The 27227-nt window shown below is 41.0% G+C and overlaps 1 protein-coding gene across 1 annotated transcript; it reads left to right on the top strand.

The window, feature by feature from the left end:
* ERO1B (endoplasmic reticulum oxidoreductase 1 beta) lies at positions 1-26855 on the top strand. The gene is made up of 16 exons (XM_054996381.1): positions 1-394; positions 3602-3721; positions 7136-7219; positions 15281-15322; positions 16805-16887; positions 17696-17769; positions 18555-18675; positions 18772-18818; positions 19149-19160; positions 20038-20064; positions 20613-20705; positions 20844-21090; positions 22046-22115; positions 23048-23134; positions 25160-25293; positions 26132-26855. The coding sequence occupies exons 1-16, from the start codon at positions 284-286 to the stop codon at positions 26190-26192; spliced, it is 1413 nt and encodes a 470-aa protein (XP_054852356.1). The 5' UTR covers positions 1-283; the 3' UTR covers positions 26193-26855.
* The last annotated feature ends 372 nt before the right edge of the window (positions 26856-27227 follow it).

The following is a 27227-nucleotide window of genomic DNA, read 5'->3' as shown; positions in this document are numbered from 1 at the left end:
GGGCTGTTGTCAGCGCCGCTGCTGCTTCTCCTGTGGGAGAGGGAAGCGCCTGCTGTTGGGCGCGCAGCAAGAGTGGCGGGTGGGCTCGCGTGAGGGGCGCGGTGGAGGCGGGAAAGACCCGGTCGCCTCCCTGACAGTCTCGTTGCCCGTCAGGGTTGTGACCCGAGGGAACCCCGGGGGCAGGGGAGGCATCGCCTGGGGTGCCAGTAAGGTGCGGGGCGCCCGAAGGCGGTGCTGAGGGGCGCGCCCCCTCCCAGGTCGAGCGGGGCGCGGGCTCTGCAGCATGAGCAGCAGCAGAGTCGTCCGGAGAAGTGCAGCGGAGACGGGGCTGGCGGCGCAGCTTCTACTGGCGGTGGTGACCACCGGCTGCCTTTGGGGCGCGACAGAGGCCCAGGTGAGAGAGCAGGGCTGGCTCGGGCGGGGGGCAGAAGACGGCGATGGGTTTCCCTTCGTCTTGGCGGGTAGCGGCCGGCTGGGCCAGCATCTTCCATCCCTCAGCCGTGCGGACTGGGGTGCCCAGCCTGCCCTTTGCAGCTGCCCCAGTTTGAGTTTTGACCGGAGCGGCGAGCGGAATTCCGGTGAGACGGTAGCAACAGCATTCTTGAAAAGTGTTTTTTCCTCTTTCTATCTCAGTAAGACACTCTGGACACCTTTCCTTCGGGAGATGCGATTAGTTGGCTTGGGTTAGCAGATGTTTAATGCTAAGCTGAAATTGAGCCAAGACTATGTCAAATGGGATTATACAGTATCAAGTGAGGCAACACGACAGATAAGTAGACAGAGCCCTTCTTCCTAGGAGGAGGAAGCAACATGGTGTTAAGCAATATTTCAATACAAATGAAATGCAAAATTGTCTCGTGGAAGGACTGCTTTGCATATTCAGTTAGCATCTTTCAGCCTGTAGTGTTGTACACAAGCTCTAGGTTGTACACGGTTCTAATGATTGTCATGTAGGGCAATGTTTCAATCTGACTTTCTTTTAAAAGTGTTCAGGCTTTAAATACCATGACCCTGTTGTCTGAACCCATGTGATAGATGTATATGTGAATGTTCTTTTGTCACAGGTGCAACTAAAAGCATCTTAAACATACACCCCCAAACCCTGTAAACTGGTCATTAAGCTAGCCATTGAGAAATTGGACAATACTTTAAACTATTGGGAGAGTTTTATAGGAAAAGATCAGAGAGAGTCATTGACCTCTTGGGGGAAGGAGAAAGCAAGCTAGCCATCTTAAGTAACATTTCCATTTGGTTTTCACATGGTAGGATTGGGCCTACAGTAGATCCCATTCCAATTTAAGGGAGATAATCAAGAGTGTCACTGTTTGTTCAGGACATTAGAAAAAGCACGAGAGGCGAGACAAGAAGGAAATAGAGGGAGGTGACCTAAATTTTTGTTGATTAAGATTAAAGATAAATTGTCTTGGTTCTGAACAGGTTGAAAACCATTGCATAAAATTGAGTTTTTCTGTTTATTTAAGGCATCTTGGTTTAATTTAGGTTTTAACCCTTTTTTGTTGCCATTAGTCTGTACTTGAAAGTGGCCATATCCCAGATGAATGTCTACTGGTTCCTTATAATAGCTAAGTACCAGCTCTTGTTTGGATTCATTCTATGGAATGTTTTAAATGTTTTTAATGCTGTTATCCGCCCTGAGCCTGCTTGCGGGGAGGGCGGAATACAAATATGATAAAATAAAATAAATAAAAAATTTGTTTTGAAGTATACATGGTACTTTGTAGTTGGCTGATTTTCTAAGCACTTCCTAAATTGGACTTCAATTATTCTCTAAATAATGTTGACAGAATTGAAAAAATACTTCATATTCTGGGACCCAGAATTTAATCTTTAGGTGTTGATCTTGCCTAAAGCCCCTAACAGTACATTAATTAAAGGGAAATGTATAGATGTCCATTCCTAGGGCTCCTTTCACAGTTGTTTTAATTTTTGCTTTGAATATGAAACTTGTTATAGAAGAATCCCATTCAAGTAATATTTAAGTATTTCCCGCTATCTTAAGTCTGTAATTGGATATGTAAGGCACCAAAAGAAGAAAAATGTTGAAGAATTTCTTATTACCATGTTTTGAAATATAACTTCGTATTTTGGCTTCATAATCTTTCTACTCATTGTATTAAAAATATTAACAACTGGGGATCTTCAGTGCTTCTTCGTTAATGTGCAGCTCCGGTTGGTGGCTTATATATCCAAGACATAAAAGCAGACTTCAGTCTGTGCATTGCCATTGTAGTTCTTTATTGGCAAGAAAAGCAAAACATGAATTGTCAATGTCTAATAAACTGGAAATATCCATTTTTTAAAAAAAGTCTCCTTCATCTTAAACAGTAAAACTGTGTTGCATTTCTAGATTCTTGGATTCTTCCTAAGTAAGTAAGCTTGTGTAGGATTACATCCTTGACAGTACAGTGTACGGCATTCTGAGTTCAGTTTTAGGATATATGAAAAGCTTTTGTTCTTCTCAAATATTTACCTTTAAAAATTACAGTCTGATCTGATATATCAGTTTTAAAGAGAACAGATTGCTGCTGCTTATTACTCACCTGTAGCTCTAAGAATGGAATTGAATTTTAACTATAAATATATCCATTGACTTAATGGATGGATATGTGGATCATGAATTCAACTTGTTCCCTTTATATAGTGAGCTAACTTGGACACTAATATCACCAAGATAAATGGGGGCAAGGGGAGATTACTGTCACTTTTACAGTACAGTACACTGACAGTTTCTACAGCTGCTGTAGCATAGTAGTTAAGTGTTTGGGATGCAAATAAGCACTCTGCTGGTTCAGATCCCACTACTGCCATGAGCTCAGTAGGCGGGCTCTCAGCCCTAGCTCTGTAGCTGTGTTGTGGGGATAATAGTAACACTGACTTTTTCACTCTGAGTGGGACACTAATCTGTCTAGAAGAGCAATATACAAGTGCACTTACTATTTTTTTATTTGGTACATATTTCGAGAAAACTCTATGCATGCTTAAAGTACTGATTAGTAAAAATGATAATTTTGTACTGTCCACTCTCATTGAGTTTAACAGTGCTAACAAAGTCCAAGACTAAGGCATAATTCTGCTCGCTGAATAGTTAAAGGGTAATTCATGCGCAGAATCATTTAATGAAAACCTTTGTTAATAAAGCCTAACAGTATTAAGTATTTAGATTGCCTGTATTAAGGTTGAATAGTGCATGTTCTATTGTATTAAATACAATAATTTGTTCCAAGTTTCACTCAAATCAGTGTTCCTATGAATATGTCATAAGGTGGCTTCACACATAAAACTTCTGCACAGGAAGCAGATAGAATTTATATGAGAAGTATAGGACTGCTGTGTGTCAGTATGACATGCACTGGTTTGCCTTTAGTGAAAAGTCTATAGGTGTGTCTTTTGTGCAAATTCTAACAGACAGTGTGTGTGTGTGCGCGCGCGTGCGCGTGCGCATGCACAGTGCAATAGTTATCAGTGCACAGTTAGATAGCAGTGTGAATTATTGATACTAGATGGAATGTTCCTCCTCTTCTGTCACACTCATTTTCAGCATTATAATTTCTAAGCCTCTCTGTGTATGGCTTTTTTATAGCTTACTGGAGTACTTGATGATTGCTTATGCGATATAGAAAGCATTGATGACTTCAACAATTTTAAGATCTTTCCCAAAATACAGAAGCTTCTAGAGCGCGACTATTTCAGATACTACAAGGTAAAGTAGAAATGATGCTTTGTTATATATTTAAGTGAAAGTTTTTGAGGACTGAGCAGTGTTGAAAACCAGTTCTTTTCTTTTTTCTTGTATAAAATGGTAAAACATGAATAACATTAAGAAGATATTTTCTTCCAAAATATTCCATAGTCACTTGCAGCAGACTGGTTTAAAATCTATTTTCTGAATATAATATTATAATTGATATAGAAATTATCTTATAAGTTTTTCTTTCCCTCTCCTGAGAAGTAGGAGGAAGAAATGCCTTATACAAAGTGGTAAAATATGTAATTGGTTGAAGATAATGCCTACATGTTACATACCAGTTATATAACTGATGCACACCTGGCCAGTCATGCTTACTAGAAGAATCATAGAGTTGTTTGTGAACCATGATAATTGGGTAAAGCTGATGGCCTTGAGGTTTGTTCTGATCTAAGCTACACAGTGGGTGAAAATAAATAGACAAACTTAGATAAATGCGTTATAATAATGATAGTGTGAAAGAAATTTGATATACACCTGCAACTCTTAGCATTTTCTTATTGATAAAACTAATAAATCAAAATTTACAAATATAAAGTGGGTGTTTCCATTTGATAACACTTTTAATAAGCAGTGTGCTGCTGATTGGGAATTGTTAACTCTTGCAAAACACCCTTTAATCTTTCTGGAAATCTTTTCAGATTAGGGTTCACAAACAGTAGAATTCCCAAATTCTTTCAAGTGCTCACCTCATCTCAATCATATAATGGTAAGAATAATAAATGACACCGTTTTTATTTATTTATGTCATTTATATTCTGCCTTTCTCACTGAGACTCAAGGCAGATTACATAGTGTGAGATTAGTACAATCAGTAGCAAGGACAAGGGCAGGTATTTCCATACAGTGTCAAGAACGTTTCTATAAACAATGTCATAGGGTAAATGAATACAAGTTTACAAAGACATAGTATTAGCAAGTATTATCTGGGACCCCTTTCCTACAATACCACCCTCGTGGCTGAGAAAAAAGCCTTTTAGAATGATTCGATTTTGCATTGTTTGCAGAAAGCCAGGACCGTGGGGGCTCTCCTGACCTCCTCAGGCTGTTCTATAGAATAGTGGCCACCAGAGAGAAAGCTTGTGTACAGGCTGCTGTTGATTTCGCCCACGTGCAGGCTGGCACCTGTAAGAGACTCTGTTCAGATGAACGAAGCTGCCATGGAGGGACATAGGGAGGGAGGTGGTCCTGTAGGTATGCAGGACCAAGGCCATGAAGAGCTTTGTATGTAATAACCAATACCTTGAACTGAGCATGGTAAATACCATGTCTTATTATCATCCTTACCAGCAAGTAGCTTTGCAGAAGTTATCTGTGAGAAAAAGCTGGATGTTCCCTTTATTTATGTTGTTGTTCTCTTGCAATCTAGGATAGGTAGCTGTGCTAGGAAGATTTTCTTTTTTCCTAGTGATATCTTCAATGTCCAATAGTACGCTTTCAGAAGTCTTTGACAGAAATGTGACATGCTACACAAAGTGCATGTGGATGAATGTGCAAATAGTATGCATTTAAATCTATTTAGGGTTAACCTATAAAAACACAGGGCATTTTTGCATTGGTTTAAAAAATGCTTACTGTTTTATACAGAAAATTTCTGTATTACTTCTCTAGGAATTTTAATTCATACCAGCATTCTAAGGATTTGTCTTAAATTTGCACAGCAGCAGTGGTATTCTACTTTTTAATGTTGCCTACATACATGAAATGACAATAGAAGCCTGTTAAGTTTCAAGTCTTGAATAGAACATAACCATGTTTAAAAGAGATATGCTAACAGATTAGATTTAAGCCATGACCACTTACAATCTTCTAAAAATCTCTCAGTGATTCATGTCAGCTGAGGCAGCAGATGTGTCATATTAGAAAGAGGATCAAAAATCTCTGGACTTGGAAAGTTTCCTCATATTGTGCTAAGTACTGATAAGGTTTTGTAATTTGAAATGGCCTGAAAATTTCTGCTGATGTAAGGATTTCTGTCACCAGAATATGCATTTCTCAGCTGCCCCCTTCCTGCTACAGCCCCAAATCCCCCTTGAAATGCTGCCCCTGGAGTCTTGAGCGTGCAATGAGATGGGGAAATTGCTCTCCTCCTGCATCAGCAGAATTCTGCAGGATCCGACCCATGGATTTCAGAATTTTAAAACCCAGGCTTGCTGAATAACAAGTGACCGATGTAGTCTGAGTGCAGAGAATCTGCTCGAGTACATTGCTTGTGGAATTATTGATGCGTTTCTTCTCTTCATTTTTTCTAAGTCAGACTTGAAAGTTATTTTTCTAATATAATGTGTTAAGTGGAATGTACTGATATGGGAAAACAGTTCTGTAGCAAAGACACTTTCTATTACGGTAATAGGATTCTAATTTTAATCGCTAGTGAAAATTTTTGGCAGTTTTCCCCTTGCTTTTATGATGCATTGTTTATTGGATATATTACATTGGATTCTGCATAGATTTGTATGGGTATGGAGTGGTGATTTTTGTGCTCTTTCCCCCTCCCCCTCCCTGCAGGATGCCTCTCATTCACCTCCTAAGCCATTCCTGTGGGTCCTCATCCCTCAGCAGCAGTATTGGGTGGTAGTGGTATTTGAGGCTGCCATGTGAGAGGGAGTAAGTGAAAATCATGCCCTCCCATGACTGCAGAAATCTCTGCAGGATCCAACCCATTATATTGTTTTTATTTTATTGCTGTTTAACTATAATCCAGTTATATGGCACTGTTTGTTCATTGTATGTATTATGGTAGTTTTTATTGCATTATTTTTATAACTAATCTGTCTTGAGTCTCAAAGAGAAGACGGACAATAAATGAAGTAAACAAATACTGTTAAAATGGAGAGCTGATTTACACTATCACATTGTCATAGAATTTAAGGTTGGGCAACTTCTCTGATGAGAAAATTTCTCTGAAATGTACTTAATGGGTCAAGAAAGTCACTGCAAGTGAACTCTTGAGATCCTGGTTCATACGTTACACTGATCATATGAGTGGACAATTCATGTGGAAGTGGAGGTAGGTATTATAAATGGTATATAGTAATGTGAGAACTGCCTCATACTGTTGCTGTTCTTTTGGAACTGAAGATGGTATTTATCAGTAAACGGCCATGTCGAACTTTCTGTAATTCCTCTACATGCTAGTGAATATTAAATGGGTGATCAGGATGCTTGGTGGGCCTCCCAGGGCTGTTGACTTCTGAAATGGTCAGAAAGTCTGGTGCAATTTTTATTTAAATGCTAATTAGATTAAGGCAGCTCTTTAATATGTTATGTATGTTTCTGATGTTGTGCTGCTTCAATCCAGTTAAAATGCTACAAATGGTAATTTGTGCTGATGAACTTGACTGATAGTATGTATATGTCTCTCTGAAGGTTAATTTGAAGAGACCATGTCCTTTTTGGGCTGATGATGGTCATTGCTCTATTAGAGATTGCCATGTAGAGCCTTGTCCTGAGGTAAGTTTCAGAAGTAAGACAAAAACTGCATTACTGTTTCTTCTGTTGATAATGTAAATGCCACCTGTCCCTTTAACAGAGTATTAATGGAACACTGTATATCGGGTGATGTTATTTACTTCCATGTTAAAAAGAAATTCAGCAGTCCAGTTCCACACATTAAGCCTCCATTAAAGAGATAGGACATTGTTCTCCACACCAGTTGGCAACCCTAAATTCAGCTTACAGTTGGTCAGTCCCTACTATAACAGGTCAAAACATCAGTTATGAAAAGCACGGCTTTTACTACAGTTGGCCCATAGCTCTGGAATGCCTTCCTGAGTAAGGTGCACTTATGTCATCATCATCTTCTTTCAGATGGGGTTCAAAATGTTTAATGGGAGGATGTTTTCCTGAAGAGGTACAGCCCAGGAAAAACTTGCAGAGTTTCACACAACCCCTTAGTTCCTCTCCCCTATAGGAATGACACCTATGTGCATGTCACATTCTACCCCAGTTTTTTCCCACCCTTACCTTCTCTCACTTCTCTTTGTCATCTTCCAAGAATTACTCTCTTTTCAACTCAAGCATGGAGTACTGGGGGGGTGGGTATGGGTAGATGCATAGAGTTCAAACAGGAGCCTTCACTAGGGGTGTTCACAGAAAAAAGTGGTAAATTCAGTTTGTTAATACTGAACTGGAAAAAATATTCAGTATTCATCAAATACTGAATTCATTCTCTAGTTTGGTTCAGTATTACAGAACAAATTCGGTAAAATTCAGCCATGGCTTCCTATGGGAAACTCAGTTGGGTTTTTTTTCTCAGTGGCCTGGTGGGCTCATACTTTGAATGAACTTCACCAAATTTGCATGGAACCTACTCCTCACAGCTTATGACCTCTCAAAGAAGGTGCCCCTAGCTGCCTCCAATCTCTATTGTTCCCTAAGGGAAAATGATCTGAGGGCTATCCAGGGGACTAGGGGTAGCACTTTGCAAGCAAAGTCCACCAGATTTTCCCAGGGGCACATACGCACAGGGCAAGGATGCCACAGCCAAGGTGCACTCCCAAATGCAAGCTCATCCTACCCTCCTCAAAAACCCCAGCCTCCCTGAGCAGACTGACCAGCCACTTTCCATTGTTCTATATGAGGACTAACATCACACCAGAGCATCACCCAAATCAAATGAAGCAAGGTACTGTCTTGCAACTAGAAGCAAAGTGAAGCAATGGGACCAATTTCATACCAGAGAATCACCTCCATCCAACCCAAATCAAACTGAAGCAAAGGATCCTCTTGCAGCTTAGCCCAACAGAATCATTGTCATTCACAGCAGCTAGGCACTGGGTTCTGCCAGTGGGAGAACACCACAGAACAGAACCAAGCAGCACCCGGCCACAGTCACAAGTAAAATGGCAAGTAATCACAGTTGCATAAGATGGATCCCAACGACATGGCCTCAGGCTGAAACTGACAGTACTTAGGAAATCCAAGTAATTCTCTCTCTGCAGCAGCCTTCATCATTGGCTCCCTCTTACCTCTGCAACGAGGAAAGTTAAGTTAACGTTAGAACAACATATTAGAGCAACACATTACATCAGCCATCCTCACCCCTGCAGTGAGGGAAGTTAACATTAGAACAACACATTACATACATTATATTACACAACAGCATTCTGTAGCTTCATTTGGGTGTTTCTGTGAGTTCCCTTTGCGATATGTAGTGTGTCGTTCTCTGCTTTCCCTAACATCTCTCTCTTCCTTTTCCCATCCAAGTGGCAAGAGAACAACATTTCTGAGGCCTCTTTTCTCAGTTACTGCTCAAATTTGTGCTAACCCAGGCTAGTGGTTTTGCGGTGCATGTGTGTGTGTGGAGGGGGGGTCCAAATTGCAGTGTGCATTTGTTGTGCTAACTGAATCAACTGTCCTTCTCCTGCTGATTTTCTATCGAACTTATAAATCTTGGGAAGAGTGTTTTCCCCCACTTCACAGACTCCCAGAGAATGCATACCACAGGGTTGGTTTATCTCATTCACTCTGGAACTCCAAAATTGGAAAATTGATGAGTGGCATGTTGACTTTCAGGAAGACCAACTTCTTAACTCACCAGGGGAGCAGACAAGTGCGATGTGAATTGACAATGTCACCTACATGGAAAAAGATGTGCTTGCTCTCCATACTCTTTGGAGGGCATGAGAGGAGCTTCTGAGCCTTGAGAGAGAGGTCCGGCCAGATTGCCTCTTTTTTGATCTAGTAGCTCAGCAGATTGGTGGAATGCAACTTGCAGAGCTCTGCAAGATAGTCCCTGACTATTGCCTCCACTGAATCCTGGATCATACATCTCACATTCCCAGAGGGACTGAGGGCACACTGGAGTATCTCCATTGACATTCTGGTGCTCGCTGTAGGGGGAGCCTGTTGAGAAGCGGTGGGAGGGAGACCAGCAGAGCTGGGCCCCTCACCCATCCCCTCTACTGGCAGGAGGCCTCTCTTAGCCTGCCTACAGTGCATCTGCACCTCTCGTGCTAGTGAGGTGCTCAGCCCGCTTGGTGAAGGAGCCCTTGATGTGCAGGTCACACATGGTCACCAACACATATGACTTCTTCTTGGTGAGAGGCTGCAGCCGGGACGCCGTGCCCTGTTGCAACCTTCTCATGAGCGCACATACACCTGGAACGAGGTCTGCACATTATTTATCTGTGTCCAGGAAGGAGGCCATAGCACTCTGATGCATATGCACCAGATGAATGACCAGACCCAGGGTTGCTGTGTCAGACGAGACTGCAACAATGACTTCCTTGAAGGGCCTGAGGACCGCCACTGTCTTGGAGATAGTGAGCCAATCCTTTGGGCTGAATTCACCCTCTCCTTCAGGTGTTGCTCTCTGAACACCACATCATGAGGGTGGCCTGCTGCTCCAAAAAACACTCATGCATGGCATGGGTGGAGTTCGAGCAAGTGACATCAGATGTCAGGCGATGCTCTGGCACACCTGTCCTGTCCTGCTTCTGGTGCAGTTAGAGAGTTGCTTTCATGCTGTGCAAGAAGTGACTCATGAATCGCCGGCATTTCTGGAGGAGACACTGGAACTCGCGAGTTGTGGGGTCCTCTACAGGTTCTTACAGGAACCCAGACCAAGCACATCCTTCACCAGGAGGTGATTTGTGGGCCACACAGTAAATACACTTGAGGCCCACTCACACCACCATTGCCTTAATGTTTGTGCAGTCAGCACGTATCCTGTGGTGATGATGCCCTTACCTACCCAATCTACTAATTCCCTCTTGATGGCAGCATGGAGCCATCAAGCATGGAGCAAAGCCTTGCAGTAGCTGCCCTGGTGGTCTCCCATCTGGCCCTGCCTGATGCTGGTCATCCCACCCCCACCCTGAAGGTCATCGGGTTATCGCCAGTGTGCAGTAAGCAAGTGGTATACATGCTGCGACTGAGGGCAGATCCAGATGTCCAATGTTAAGTGCACAGTTCTGGTGATGTGAGACAATTTTGCCCTGTAAAGGGAGGGCACAGCGTGGTGTGAGCAGGGGGCATGTACCAAGGACTAATTGGAGCAGCCCTTGGAAGCCTAAGTCCTCTACTACAGAGAAAGGCTGCCTGCTTATGGTGATCATCTCCGTGATCTTCTGAGTGATGAGCCTAGATACCCTTTGGATCCTCCCCTTGGCAGACAAGTGCCATGCACACCAAACATCTCTATCAGAGGTGCTTGGCATTCCTCCCCTACAGGATACCTGGGAGGGAGAGCGCCAGAGGTGGTTGCAGAATGACCCCCCCCCCCCAAGCTGGCTTGTTGGGAGCCATGTGGTACCAGTATCTTCTCATGAGGAAGCATTACGTGGTGCTGATTCTTCATGTGGTTACTCAGACTGGTCATTGAAAGATGATCCACATCCTTCCCATGACTGACCTGTCCCCTACAGTGCTGGCACTGTGCATACCACGGGTCCTCTGTTTTCTGGAAATGCTCCCAGACATTGGAGGAGGGCCTACACTGGCCTGCAGCTGCAGGCACCCCAGGAGATGCCTAGGCTGGGCAGAAGATGGCTGAGGGTGAAGGGATAGAGATGGGGGAGACATCACTTCTACAGTCTATTCCTCTTCTGCCTCCATCCTCTTCTCCTGCCTCACCCTGAAAGGCCATCTGCTGGCCTCAGAGGAAAATGGATAAGGCTCATCAATGGTGGGCCCCTTCACCAGTTCCTCCAACATCCTCCAGGTCCCTGGGGTGAGCACAAGAGATAGAAAATTCATGTCCCCACCCCCAGCCCACCTCCTCATGCTGCTCTTCTTCCCCAAAGAGAGAAAAAAACCCAGTGAGTCTACAGTTATCGCACCAGGTGGCAGCAGAAGTCCTCCAGGTGCAGATCTCAGCAGGCAGCAGCAAGAATCCATTCACTGGGCAGCAGGATCCAGTCGCAATCAGTGTTGAGTCCAAAATAGACCAGGCCCAGGCCGGACCCCCAGAGAGAAAGGCCACAGCCAGCAGCAGGCAAGATCTCAGATCTCTCCATGCAGCCAGAGCACCCAAAATAGAGGCTGCTCTGAGGCAAGCCTGCTTATATAATTTCTTGCAGGGCAGTTTTAAAAAGGCAGTCTTCTTATAGAGAATCTCAATGGCCAGAGAAGGAGAGCTCCTGCAATGATTGGCCACTCACCCCCCCCTCCCTTCCTCCTTCTCTATCCCTTCTACCTGTGCCTCTCTCCTCCCTCCCTTCTCCCCTCTGGTAAAAAAAAAGTCAGGAAACAGCGTTTCTTTGCTGTTCCTTAGCAAAGGAGCAGCCCAGCCGCTATTACCAATGTTTTCCAAATTAACCCGGATTAATTCAGGAAACTTGAGTAGGGGAATACCAAACCAGATTCAGAATACTCTTTTGAGTTTGATCATGCCAAATTTTGCCAATTCAGGTAAAATTCAGTATTTTTAAAGGAAGACCAAACCCAAATTGCACATTCCTAGCCCTCACTTCCGTGATTCATTAAAACTGGATCATATTTCTGTATATATTATTACTTCACTAAGCCTGAACTTAAAACGACTCACAATCTACTTTATTATTTGTGTGCCGAATTATTCCATTACTGATGAAAGTTGGTTTTAAGCCAAGTTTCTCTGTTCCTGTTCCCACCTCTAGGGGAAAAAATCTCTTATTTTTGCCTACCATGTCAAGTATAGCCACGTGCCTGCCTTTAGGAGCAGGCAGGCAGGCAGGAGAGAATAGAAGGTAAAGTAGAACCAGCAGAGACTGGCAGCAGAGCTCATATCCTAGCAACAAATTAGTTCTGTGATAGACATTTTGCAGGGCATTCCTTTTAAGGGTTGACTCCCCCCTTTCCTCCACCTTTTAAACCCGGTAACAGAGTTTACAGGCTGAGGGCCACCATTGCAAACTTCAGGTTGTAATGGAGTCCTGGCTCCTAGAATTGTTCAGGCCCAGTTTATTTATTTAACAAAATGTATGCCCTGTCTTTCTGTCCTCATAAGGGCCAACAAGGCAGCTAACAAGTTAAAAATACATAAATCACATTTTAAAATGATTAAACCAACCAAAATAACACATCTTTAAAACAGGAGTTAAAAACATACACAGATACAAAAATGACAAAACATTTAAATACATTGGGCACAAAGGAGGGATCACTGAGGGAATGCCAAATGAAACAAAAAGTCTTCACCCCATAGTGGAAAATGACAACAAAACCACTTTTGGGAGAGAGCGCTCAAGTTTTGGTGCCACAACTGAGAAGGCCCTCTCCTAGCTTGCCATCACATAATCTCAGAAAGCAGAGGCACCCAAAGCAAGGCATTTGAAAATGATCAAAGCAGTTGGGTAGGTTCATAAGGAAGTAGGTGGTCCTTTAAGTATGTTAGTCTGAAGCCATATATCTGGTTCGGAATCAGCACCTTAAATTTTGCCCCAAAACAAATTGGGAGCCAGTGCAGATTGGGCAAGAATGGAGTGATATTGTCCCTACTCCAGTCAGCATCCTGGCTGTAGCTTTCTGCACCAACTGATTACAGATACTTCTCAAGTGCAGCCCCTTGTAGAGTGCATTGTAGTAGTTTTATCAGGATGTGACCGGGGCATGCAGTACAGTGGCCAGCTGCTTTCTAATTTTAATTCTATGGATTTTATAAGTTCACCTAAAGGCTGCATTGGTAGAAAGGTGAGGTAGAAATTCTCTTTAAATCTATATATACAGCAGAATAGTGAGCAGTTTAACAGTTTTATTAGTACCACTGTACTTAGTGTTGCTTGTGTAATTCTAGTTTTGAATTATTTATTTATTTATAGTCCACTTTTCTCACTGAGACCCAAGTGCAAGTGAAATACAATATAATCAACAGCTATGGCTTTCATTGAGCAAAGTATAATAACGGACCAGTTAAGACATTCAGTGAACAGATACAATAGGATATGGTAGCAGAATTTTTTTTTTTTTAGAAAATTTTTATTAGGTGAGAATATTAATATACAACTTTCAAATAGCATCTCATTATCCTTTCCCCCACCCTTTCCCTCCCCCCCTTTTCCAAGACTTCCAACAGCTTTCCAATCCTATAGCCTAATCTATTCTCAATCTGTCCCCTTTTTCTGTAACTCCTTATCTCATGTTTACTTACTTTTTTATTCAACTAAGCCCTATCTATTAGCTTCAAAAATATTGTTATAAACTTAAAATCTATTATCTATTACTTTATATTAGCTCCACATATATTTAAATTTAAACTAACTGTCGGATAAAATATCTATTTTAGTAATTCTAACAACATCTATTAACTCTAGCACATCTACAGGCAGCTGTTGATTTTGCCCAGTTGCCAGATGGTAACTGCAGAAGGACCAGACCAGATGAGCAAAGCTGCCATGTGGAACATAGGTTGAGAGGCAGTTGTACAGATATGAAGGGCAAAGGCCATGAAGGGCTTTGAATGTGATAGTCATGACCTTGAATTGAGCCTAGTAACTGATGGGAAACCAGTGGAGTGCGTGCAAAATGGGAGTGATATGTGTGTTTCATTTAGTTCCTGAGAGTAAACGAGCTGCAGTATTCTATACCAGGTGGTGTCTTCAAGTTGACTTTGAGGGGAGACATGTAGAGTGCATTACAGTAGTCTAGTCTTGATGTTACTATGGCATGAATCAAGGTGGCCAGATCGGCCTTGTCAAAGTAGGGGGCCATCTTCCAGGCTAGTTTGAGTTGGGAGAAGACCTTTTTTAAATTAAAAAGGCAGTAGAATGTTATTACCAAGTAAAGTAATGTAAATACTTGTGTGGCAATGTAATCGTAATTCTGTTAAAGTCAATGGCTTATATCTAGGCTTTGTCCATAGCAATATTTATGAATATGAACTCTGATTTAGAAGCAAGCCAGTTTCACAACTCATTCCTAAGCATGTGTACCGGTAATTCCCAATCTTTTCTCCATGGAGGAAGCCCTAATTAATTTTTCAAATCCCAAGGAACCCTTACTGATGAAAAGGTTTACAGGCCAGAAAAAGTTCATAGCAAGGAATGCAGTTCAGTTACTGCTAAATTATTTTCAAAGAAATTTATCTGTAAAGTGCTTTCTTTCTGTTTCTCTTTCTCTGTGTGTGTGTGTCAGCATACATATAAGAAAAAAGTGAAGCATTTCCCCCATCTTTTTTGTATTGTCTAATCTTTTTTACAATATCAAAATATCAAATCAAAATAAATTTTACTTAAATATCAAAGTAAAATTTGCATCCCAAGTCAATATAAGGTTTACTTTTGGTATGATATTTGGACTTGTTTATTTTTGCCAATTTATTGTGGATATCCTGTGGAATCCCAGGGTTCCATGAAACCGTCGTTTGGAAACACTGAAGTATGCTTAGTAGTTTCATTGGTTTGGGTTGGATTTCCTAGTCAGTGAGAATAAAACTGCAGTCTTTAACAACTGCAGAAGTTATTAAAGTGGAAACACATTCAAGCTTCAGATACAACACTTCATTCTGGGATGTCAGTGCTGAAATTATTTTTTGCTGGCTTGGCTTGTTCATTAAAGTTTCTCCTATCAGTGAATTTTGTATTTTTCTTTTAGAGCAAAGTACCAGTTGGCATTAAGGCTGGAAGTGCTAACAAAGTAAGTTCATTCTCCTGAATAGATTAGGATAGCCTTGCTTCTCCCCATCCCTGGGAAGCAGGTGAATAGCAAATTGCAGTTGCCTGAAATGCAAAAGGTTGTCTTCTCACTTGTGCCATTCTCAACAGCTACCATAGCATTGCACTGTATTTATACAGCTGGAACAACATAATGGGGGGGATTCTTGTTGCTGTGTGTTTTCTTCTCTAACTACAAAGCATTAAGGCTAGCTGCAGCTGGAGTCCCACTGTGTTTTCCTTCCATGGAAACACAGCCAGTCATTCTAGCATTGAAGAATGAACAAGTGAGCTAAGACTCACAAAAGCTCATACCCTACCATAAATGTTATTAGTCTTATAGGTGCTACTGGATTCTAGCACTGTGTGTGTCTACTAAGACTAGGTAGACCTCAAACTACAAGTGATAGCAACTGCAGGTCCATCCCATGGCAGATGCCATTTCAAGAGCAGTTGCAGTTCTTTAAAAATTGCTGCAGGACCCTAATCCAGATCACATGAGAGGCAGCCTCAGGAGCTCTTTCCTCCCACCATGCCTCTTCAGGTGCGAAAACAGTCTCCCCCCCCCGCCCCCAGTTGATGTCTCAGCACCTCAAAAGACACAGGAGGGAACAAGAACTCCTGGGGCTGCTGAGCATGGACATGATCCTGATCAGGGTCCCATGACAATTTTTAAAGAACTACAACTGCTTTTAAAATGGCATTAGCAGCCACAGGATGGACCTGTAGCGACAGCCACTTGTGGTTTGGCTCTCAGATGCACCTAGACTGGTAACCTGGTAAGGAAGTGCCCTTCTTCCTAAAAGATCACATGAGCTCTTGGAAAAATGTTCGTCAAGCGTGGAAGGAGAGATCATTCTTGAATGTTCATGAGTTTCTTTTTCTGCTTTGTACATATGTGTTGAAGGCTTTGGCTTGATTCAAACATAACATCAAACTTTGGTTTGCTGCTACACAAATGAACTTGGAGAATGCTCACACGCTCCCTCTGTCTCTTTCCTTCATGTGTGGCTTGCTAATTAAGTACTTCCACTTCTGTAGCCAACCTTATATTGCCTTTTTTGGTTTGGAATCCTGGTGTGCAGCGAGAGCACAAACCATAGTTGGTTGATTTGGGTATAACTGCAAACTGTTATATAACTATCTAATTAGTTGGCCACATATGCAGGGAGATTGGAGTGTTCCTTTAGGCTTGTTCATAGGCTGGCAAACAATGGCTTGCCATAATATAAGAACCAATCCTCATAGATGCTAATTTTATGGCTCACAAAGTTGAAGTTTTATAAGAGATTTTGGAAATATGAGATTATTTTATTCTGTTTGAGTAACTTGCAGAAGGCAACAGGATTCTGAATACTTTGTGAGGTACTATCCCACTCTCATCTCTACTTTAAGCAGGTAACAGGCAAATTCTTAGGATTTAAAGGTTTTTTTTAAAAAAAACAACCTGTTAAATGTGTTGCAGTATTCAAAGACAGCAAACCATACCAAAGAACTTGAAGAATGTGAACAAGCTAACAAACTTGGAGCCATTAATAGTACATTAAGGTAAGCTTTGTTTAAATGTTAATGGGAGAGTAAAGGGCTGGTATTCATTAGCTCCTACACTGAGCATCTCTTCCTATTTGTTGTTCTTGAATCTGTTGCAGATGGAACATATTCATGAAGTTGTGTCTGATTTACATACAGACACATGTAGTTTATTGGTTCAAACACATTTTTATCTGGTTATTACAATGAATACAAGTAGTAGAGGGGGACACAAGGTTGGCCAGATACTGCTTCCTAATCTTTAGCACTGTTTTCTTGCAAGGAATGGACGATCATGGATTTGGAAATTGATTTCAGCTTGTACTAATTAAACATCATCTTATCTCTTCAACAAAGGTCTCTCTGTTAGAAACTGGTAAAGAAGAAGGGATGTTTCTACCACAAGTTGGTTAAGAAAACATTAGTTACAGAATCAGTATAATGAGAACAAGAAGCTAATTCTTTAACATGTTGGATATCAGTATAGCCGTCTAAACAATTGCTGCTGCAAGCACGCTGTGTGGTTTGAAAACTGCTGGCTATTTAGTGTGTTGTTGCATGGAAAATAAGACAGGTTTTCATCCATTATGATTTTCTTTGGCTGTTTATATTGGGTTGGCTTTATCATCTTAATTTGTGCAATCAGGTTATTCTTGTTAGCGGCTTTGAAGTTTTTTTGGACTGTAATGAAAGTCTTAGGTATTCATTTTAGCTTTATCTACATGTTAGTGTCTGACTTTTAAAATTATAGGAAGATATATATATAAAATGAAAACAAATACACTAAGTCCATTGGCTAATGCCTTTCCCCTCACCCCTTCTATAGCAACCAGAGTAAAGAAGCTTTCATTGACTGGGCCAGATATGATGATTCACAGGACCATTTTTGTGAACTGGATGGTAATACTGTTTGTTCTTTTGACTCATGGAAGTTTTCAAAGGCAATGTACAATCAAGTAAATAAACTTTAAAATTATGTCCTTGCACTTTGCAAAGAGAATGTCAAATGATACCCTTTTATAGTTTGAACTTAGAAACATAGGTTAAATAAACTTTTGGAAAAAGAAACTAAGCATCGGGCAGTCTATCAGAGGAGAGTGCTATTTTACATGGATTTTTGCTGCATTTCCCTGCCTATTCATTTCCAGTCTCTGGAAAGCTGATGTTGGGGAGCTGCACTGATGTTGGGGAGCTGCACTGATGTTGGGGAGCTGGGTTGGGGAGCTGCACTGAAGACAGAGAGAGAGGTATAATTGAGCTTGTGATTCTAAATGCAAAGAACCGTGCTTCTTCCTCTGAACTCTGCTGGATCCAGTTCAGATGACTCTCCAAACAGAAACAAGCCATGGGCTCCCTCTCATTCATTTTTGGAGGGCTTCTCTTTTGTTTACTTTAATCTTTCATGTTAGCCAAATTTGTAATAATGACCAGATTTTCTTGTTTGTCATCTGTTGTAGCATTTTGTTTAATTTTTCTAAATACATATTGTATTGCTTTTAATACAGTGCATGAATAAACACATATGTAATTTAGGTTAAATGTCCCATTTTGGGCATCCTTCTTTTATATATATATTAGTAAAATGTAAAAAAATATTTTATCAGCCAATCTAGTTCCATGTCTCACTTTTCTATGTAAAAGTGGCATGTCCAAGTTTATAACTGAAATTATTATTATTATTTTAGATGAGAGATCTCCTGATGCTCAGTATGTGGATTTGCTGCTGAATCCAGAGCGTTACACTGGATACAAAGGGCCCTCTGCATGGAGATTATGGAACAGTATCTATGAAGAAAATTGCTTCAAGTAATTGGAGTGGAAGAACAAAGTTATGGATACTGAAGTATTAAATCTGTTGCTCTAAATTGTAACAACACTCTTCTATTTTTTCCCCACCTTTAGGCCTCGGTCAGTGTATCGTCCACTAAATCCACTGGCATCTAGCTGGGGTGGGTTACTAAATATTTTATAATACTTTGCATTATTTAAACTTCCATAATACAGCACAATGGCTTGTTCAGAGTAACCACAAGCACAATGTACTAGCTTTCATGTAATGTAATAGTTTACATCATCCACATTTTGTTCAGTATATAACAGGTCTAATATTCTTTACCCCTTTGGCTGTTTGTCACTTGAATAAAAAAATGGCTGGAACAAATTGTGAATCAAGAAGTTTATGCTATTTTTAACATTTTAATAAATATATGTTTGATTTCATCATATGCATACAAGTGGAGCAAATTGTTTTTAAACTTCTGCAACTTTTGTTTTTTCAGGGGAGGATGATGGTGAGTCATCTTAATACATTCATCCCTATTCCTTTCAGGGCAACCAACAACAACAATATATAAAATACATGCAACTAAGATATGACCATATGAGTACTTGATGATTCTGTTGCATGCTAATTTAAAATGAATACAAAAGAACACTTGGTAATTATGACACTTCCACAGTTTTGTTAGAGGTCTGTTTAGCTATTTGTGCATTTTAACTGGGTTGAATGGAATCTACCAATGCTAGAATGCTGGGGTGGAGTCTAGAACATTTAAAGCCCATAGGGCTGAAGAGATTATCTTAACTTGTGAGCAATGTCTGAAATCATAGACTGCGCTGGTCAGGATTTGGAACACTCATACCACACAGCTTCTTGTATTTTCTTTGTGTAGGAAGCAGAAAGTGATAAGATTATGCAGCAGCTGTTCTTTGGGATTTGGTGGTCTGTACTGGTATTTGCCATATTTAGTGTACTATCAAAATACTGAATCCTTGGGGTCTTTATTTAGATAATGAAGCCTAAAACAGCAGATAGTAGCCTTGGGTTTTTCATGGCATGCAGTCCGATCCCATGCATTTTTACACAGAGGAAATTAAAACTGTTTGCAATGTGATGTGCATCAGATTTTAGCATTATACTCGAGCTGAAAGGTGTTTGGCAATTTAAATGAACTGCTTGGAATCCAGGAGGTTGTCATGCATCCAGCTTACAAAAAATGTGCATGAATGTGCAACTTACAAAAATATGATACATGAATAACCACGCCTAATAGTCTGTTAAGTCTTCCTTAAATTAAATGTCCTGATGACTTGTTTTGTTCATATATAATCCTAAGAATACATGTATTGTTATATTGAAATTACTAATGTATACTTTTATGTTCATAGGAGAATCTTTCTATACATGGCTAGAAGGTAAATAAAATATTTTTAATATAGAAAAGAACTGTTAGGCTGGAAACAGGAGCTGGTGTATGGTTTTTTTTCCCTGTCATGAAACAAACTATGCTCCCCCCACCCCCCACTTTGCTCACCTTTCCTCCGGTACAACCTTCAGAATCAAGGCTGTATGTCCAGTGCTTTGGGTTTTGCCTTTTAACATCAAATTAGATTATGTGAAAATTGGCACAGTATTGCTCTAATTCCTTTTAACTGGGTGCTAGAAACTGTGTTGTTGTCATTTTTTTCAAAATATCTTTTTAAAGATCAAACATTGTAGTAATCCAAGTTTTCTAGCGTATTCCAAACATAAATTATTTTCCAAGTTTATCTCTTATAATATGAATTAACTCTGTTCCCAGCATTTGTTTTTAGTTATAAGTCAATTCAGACACATTTAATGGTGATAATTTTGTTATGACACCTTCATGATGTTTTGTAAATTCCCAATATTATGGAATGGAAAGTTATATTTTTGTCAGTTCAGTTTTATCATAATGAGTTTGTTTTGTTTTTACATTCAGGTCTTTGTCTAGAGAAACGTGTGTTCTATAAGCTCATTTCTGGACTTCATGCTAGCATCAATTTACATCTTTGTGCAAATTATCTACTTGAAGGTATTTGATTTTTTTAAAAAAAACTTTGTTCACCTCTGTGTCACTGGACACAGTAAACCGTTGTTTTTAAGACATTTATATGCATATTTAACTTGAATATTTAGTACTGTTTCTTGGGAAACAATTTTTTTCCACCAGAAACTTGGGGAAAACCTCGTTGGGGAGCCAATGTGAAGGAATTCACCCATCGTTTTGACCCTACTGAAACAAAAGGAGAAGGTCTAAGGCGGATAAAAAATTTATATTTCTTATATTTAATTGAACTCCGTGCATTATCAAAGGTTGCTTCCTATTTTGAACGTTCAGTTGTTGATCTTTACACTGGAAATGCCCAAGAGGATGCAGAAACGAAGTCTCTCTTGCTAGAAATCTTCACACACACAAAGTAAGTGTGCATTCTCATGCCTCAATTTAATGTACAGTTTGACTTAGTGAGATGAGTAATGCTCGAAGTACAGAGACCTGCATTAGAACTGAAGATGTTGACATAGGCAAGAACAATCAAAAGGAGGTAATGGAAATCTTCTTTATTCTTTCCGTCTAGAAAGGCATCAATTCTTACACAGAGAAACTATCCCCACCTTATTGTTTACAGTTGAGCAAATCCAGTTTTTTTTTTCTGTTTAGCCCAGCACAATGTAAAAAGGTAGCATATAGCCTTGGGCAATGAGCCCAGTACCTTATTACTTCCCTTCTGTTCAGGTTTTTTCCTCTGTGTTTCTACAATTTGGGGTGTGGTTAGTTGGTACCCCCCTTACTCAATATTGCTGTGTGCCATCTCATTTGCATTCAAAGCTTGATAAATTATTGCTGTTAGTTTCTTAAATACATAACTTGGGGAGTACCTATGATTTTAGGCACAACTGTATAAGTGAAGGGGGGGAGTAAAAGCACACCAGTTTTTAAAGGAGTCTAAAGGGAGGTCTGACATTTGGTGGCTATAGGTTAGACCATCCATCATGAGTCTCCATCTGTAGCCACCTTGCAATTCTCCATCCATAGCCACTTCGTTTGGTTTAAAGGATAAAGCCCTAAGAATGCCAAGAGCCATGCTCTAAATGAGTGCAGTCTCATGATGTGGTCATTAATTTGGGGGTGGTCTTGTGGGGAAAAATCCTTGTGTGGAAGTGTATCCTATTGAAAACTTCCATTGAGTGTACCTGTGACTTGAGAAGTTGTACATTATGTTGATCATGATTTCCTTTCTCAAGTCCCCACCATAACAGAAACTCTCTCAAGTAATCGTAAAATGTGTTTAATTCATAATTAATCAAATTTAAAACATGGGTAATAAATTGTAGTGTATCTAAATCTTGTTGACAATTCATATATTCAATTAGGTCATTCCCTATGCATTTTGATGAAAAATCCATGTTTGCTGGAGACAAAAAAGGAGCGACGTCTTTAAAGGTAAATGCAGTAATTTCATTGATATTCTCATGATCAGTGCAAGCAAAGGTCATTTTAAATGAAGCATATATGTATTTTAAATGCCAGTTCCGTTGCATGTAGTATGTCCCCTTTCTTAGTTTATAAAATATAGTCACTATACAAAAATGAAGCAGACATCTGGTGAAAGGTGGGAGGGAAGCTGCTGTACCCTTTCCACTCATACCATTTTTCTGCTAGTAAACCACACCTTCACTCCAACGCTATCTTTTACCTCTGCAAGGGAAAAGATACGGGTTTGATTTTTTTAAATATCAAACTCATGGTACTGGCTGCTAGATGTGTTTGTATTTAATGCAAACCACAGTACAAGCTTTGTTATCCAGCATTTATGGGGACTGGGATGTCAATTAATTGAATATGATAGTTATTCCATGTTTATATTGTATGTATTTGTTTTAAGGCAGATACTCCCAGCCATCTCCCCTTTGTATCCTGAGTGCCTTCTCTTCACTGATAATCAGTTTCCCTCCCCAAATGCCACGCTTTCCCTTTGGTGCTACAGCTTGCTATCCCTTCTTCCCAACAATCCTGTGAGCCAACTTGAGCAAGCCAACCTGGTTAACCCAGATGACAGTTAACTGAGTTTTCTGGATATTAAAATGCCAGATAACAAACCTTGTACTGTATTAATAGCAACGTTATGTAATACTGCCCAATATTTACCATGGTTAGAATACTGGGAAACCTTCACCCTGCTTGAACTCATATTTTCCTCCCTCTCCTTTCACAGCTCTTCATGGTGACCTCTGAAAAGGGAGAGGGAAATTCATGTGCAAGGGTGGGGGATAAAAGAAGATTTTGCTCTTCATACTCACAGCGTGTCTGAATGTATAGCATCAGCACAGAAAAAAATTCTACTCTTTTAAATAAGCCTATCTCTTTATTGGTAGGAAGAATTCAGGTTGCATTTCAAGAATATATCCCGTATAATGGATTGTGTTGGATGTGATAAATGCAGATTATGGGGCAAACTGCAGGTATGTGATGCTGTTCTTAGATTTTTATTTTTTGTTCTGGATCTCTGGTGCTGCGAACCTGTTTTCTGCACTAGACAGCTAAGTACATCATTCTGAATCTAGCAGTAAGGGAGCTAAATTTTTTATTAAAATGGGCTCAAATCCTGTATATGTAGCAAAAGCCTTTACCTTTTGTGATTGGCTTGAATCCATATTTGCTGCATCAAAGTTCTCAGGTTACCAGCTTAATTGCACACCTGCCTGATAGATGTTGCTTCTCTGAAGTCTTTCTTTTTGATAGTTTCTAGGAGCACTAGCTGTAACAACCATTTATTGTTTTGTGGAATATTTATTATTTAAGATATTTCTATGATTCCTCTTCTGAGTCCTGCTCGTTGCAGTTTACAGTTAAAAAGAAACCATTGGACATAAGCAACTACCCATAAAACATAAGCAGACCATTAAAAAGTAGTAGTTGTAGTTGTAATAATGTGTGCTTATATGTCACCGTTCTGGACAGATTAACACCACCCTCAGAGTAGTGAACAAAGTTAGTGTTGTTGTTATCCCCACAATACAGCTGAGGCTGAGTGGAGTGGTTTACCCAAGGCCACCTGCAGAGCTCATGGCAGTAGTGGTAGTCGAACCAGCAAAGTGCTGATTCGTAGCCCAACTACTTAAGCAGTATGATCCAGCAGCTCTGATAAGATAACTCTCATTAAAACCCTGGGTAAAAAGAGGTGTTTGGGCCTGGAACATAAAAGAAAGTAAAGTAGGTGCCAGGCAAGCCTTAAGGAGGAGGTCATTCCAAAGGCAAGGTGCAGCCACAGAAAATGTCCTGTCTATAGTCACCTCTGAAGGCTGGGGCACACAGAACAGGTTATGAGAGGCAGATCTTAGCCGGTGAGCTGGATAGTATGAGAGGAGAAAGTTGGGTACCCTGGTTCCAACATATCTTAAAGGTATGTGTCCGGGGCCAGGGGCCCAGCCCCCCAAACTTACCTGACTGGAGGGCCGGGAAGCCATCAGGAGGCAACAGTGCCACCAAGACCGCTGCCAGCAACGCCATTGAGACTGCCACCACGCCAGCCAACTGGGCGGCAGGGAGAAGTGCTGCCACCAGGGCCCCGACCGCGCCGGACAGCTGGGCGGCGGGAAGGAGAGCTACTGTCGGGGCCACCACCGTGCCAGACAGCTGGGCAGCAGAAGGAGCACTGCAGTGAAGGAGGCCGTGGCCGCAGTGACCAGCTGGGCAGTGGAAGAGGGTGGCACTGCAGCACGAGCTGCCTCCAGTAGGACCGCATGACAGCCGAGCCTTGCAGCAGAGGCAGAGCTTGAGATCCCACCCAGCCCACAGCTGGACGGCAGGAGGAGATACACGGAGCTTTAGAAGCCCAGGCAGTGATAGAAGGAATGGCCAACCTCAAGAGCGTACCCATATGCTGGGGTGGCTGTCTGTCCTGTCTGGGGAGGCGGGCTCTCACAGGGAGAAGGCAAAGCCGGAGGGGAGGCAGAAGTTTCCCCAGAGAGGCCCTATAAAGGGGGAGGGAAAGGGAAGGCCAGAGAGGAGTAGCTGGGAGAGTGAGAGAGATGGGGGGAGAGAGAGACTTGTGGCAAACCCTAGACCACCCAGCAGAGAAAGGGCGTGAGGATGCTGTAAACCCCCCTCCTCTCTCCAGTTCTGAAGCCTATCCTGATCCGAACCCTTAAAGTGGGCCAACCTGGAGAGCTCACCCTCCGCAGGCTCTGACGACCCAGACGCAAAACCTGACAGTAAGAACTGGCACTTTGAATTGTAACCAGAAACAGAGGGGTAGCCAGATCAGATCTTTTAGCACAGGGATGATACGACCCTTTAACCAATCCCTGACAGTATACTGCCTAGGTAGAATGGTGGCATACAAATGTTTTAATTAATTAAATAAATAAATTAGTACTAATATAGAATAATCCTCTGTCCAAGCTGCTCAACTTTGTTTCTGTTGACACTTGGCTGTTGATGTAGGCTTATATTCTTTATTATTGAATAAATTGACTTTCTTTTAGACTCAGGGTTTAGGAACAGCTTTGAAAATCTTATTCTCGGAAAAAGAAATTAAGAATCTTCCTGAGAATAGTCCATCGAAAGGCTTTCAGCTAACACGGCAAGAAATAGTTGCTCTTCTGAATGCATTTGGAAGGCAAGTTGCATTTTGATTTTATCATAGCTGTCTAGTTACAGGCTGTTTTTAGGTTGACTCTTTAAAATGAGAAAACTTGGGTTTTAATCAAGAAGTTACTAATGTTGTAGACATGTGCAAGATGCATTTTACCTTATATCTGAAATTAGAATAATGGGGACTGTGTTTTCTTTAGTGTTCTGGACCTCACTTAGCGCCCCTGGGGATGGGCGGTATATAAATTGAAATATAAATATAAAATAAAATAAATAGTAATTTGTAAAAGCATTGTCTGAGTTGGTGGTATTCCCCAATTTTAAATACAAATATTAATTAATTCATACAAACATTTGAGTTGAAGAGTAGCATTGTTGATTTTTTCCCCCTCTTGATATGCATGCTCCAAGACAGGCCTGTTGAAACATTACATGTTATGTCCAAAAATCTTGAACTGTTGTAGTCAAACTTAGGCCATTTCCACACAAAGGGAGGTTCCACTCATCAAACGTTGGCAGCTTTTCCCCAGGAATCCAGACGTCTCCATTTGCAAACTGGTTGCGGGCCATTTGGCTTCTGTTTTTTCAGTACCTTTCCTAGGAACTCACATTCCACAGTCACAAAAAAGACCAAAAGAACGGAAGCTGAATGGCCTGCAAATGTTTTGCAAATGGAGACGTCACCAGCATTCCGTAAATAGGCTGTCCCTTTAAGGGCATGTGGAACTCGCATAAGGCAGAACATACAAAACAATTTAGTGTTTATATATCATAAGTTTTTCCACATTGAAGTGGGTTTCAGTGTGCTGTACTATTGTCAAAGAGCACCTAACAAATTCTCCCTTCTCTTCTGTTACTTACAGACTTTCCACAAGTATACGAGAACTGCAAAATTTTAAAGTTTTATTACAACAGACAAGTTAATGAAGGCTTGTGGACCTGATGAATAGAAACAGCCATTAACTGACTACATCAGGCAGAATGAAACCAATCTTGGAGGACTTGATATAAAATGTTTTAAATAAAAAAATACAATACCAACTTGAATATTTAAAGTAAGAAAGGTTAGTCAGTGGACAAAATATTTATAAATTAAGTACCTAATTTTAAAAATGTAAATTATGCTCACCACCCAATATTTTTTCTGTTTCTCTTTCTTTGTATGCCTGTTTATACCACATTTGGTATGAAGATATTGTTTCTCTCTTCATGATTTACATCCTACTGCAGAAACTTCATCCAGGCTGCTTTGTCTGTATGGAGAAACCTTGTGGTGTTGCTGAAAAACAGCTGACTTTTATATGTATCTGAAGGACCCGGCCTTGCTAAGCAATGAATTTTCTTGGCATAGTGCATATATTTGATCCCCGTAATAGTAAATGCCACGGACAGTAAAAATTTTGAGAAAATAAGCCCATTAGCATCCAGCACCAACAGTCTGTCTCTCACCTTAATCCCACCCCCCCCACCCCATTTTCTTTCTCTTCACAGCTGCCTTCTCTGTGAGAAAACAAGACTGGACAAAGATGGCTGTTGTGGGTTTTCCGGGCTGTATTGCCGTGGTCTTGGCATTGTAGTTCCTGACGTTTCGCCAGCAGCTGTGGCTGGCATCTTCAGAGGTGTCACTGAGAGATCTCTGTCTTTTGGTGCTACACCTCTGAAGATGCCAGTCACAGCTGCTGGCGAAACGTCAGGAACTACAATGCCAAGACCACGGCAATACAGCCCGGAAAACCCACAACAGCCATCGTTCTCCGGCCGTGAAAGCCTTCGACAAGACTGGACAAACTTTACTCCAGAGTCTCTCAACTCTACTGTGTGTCAAAGGGGGCTTTAAAGTTGAGTACTGCTAGCAAAGCATGTATTCTTTGCTCTTACCATATAGTCAGCATCTCTCTCTAGTTATATAAAACAACTAAACTGGAAATACCCCACTTGAAGTTTTTCAAGGATGTGCTG

Source organism: Eublepharis macularius, chromosome 1 (genome assembly GCF_028583425.1).
Source record: "Eublepharis macularius isolate TG4126 chromosome 1, MPM_Emac_v1.0, whole genome shotgun sequence".
Lineage (NCBI taxonomy): Eukaryota > Metazoa > Chordata > Lepidosauria > Squamata > Eublepharidae > Eublepharis > Eublepharis macularius.
This window is presented reverse-complemented; position numbering and strand designations above follow the sequence as displayed.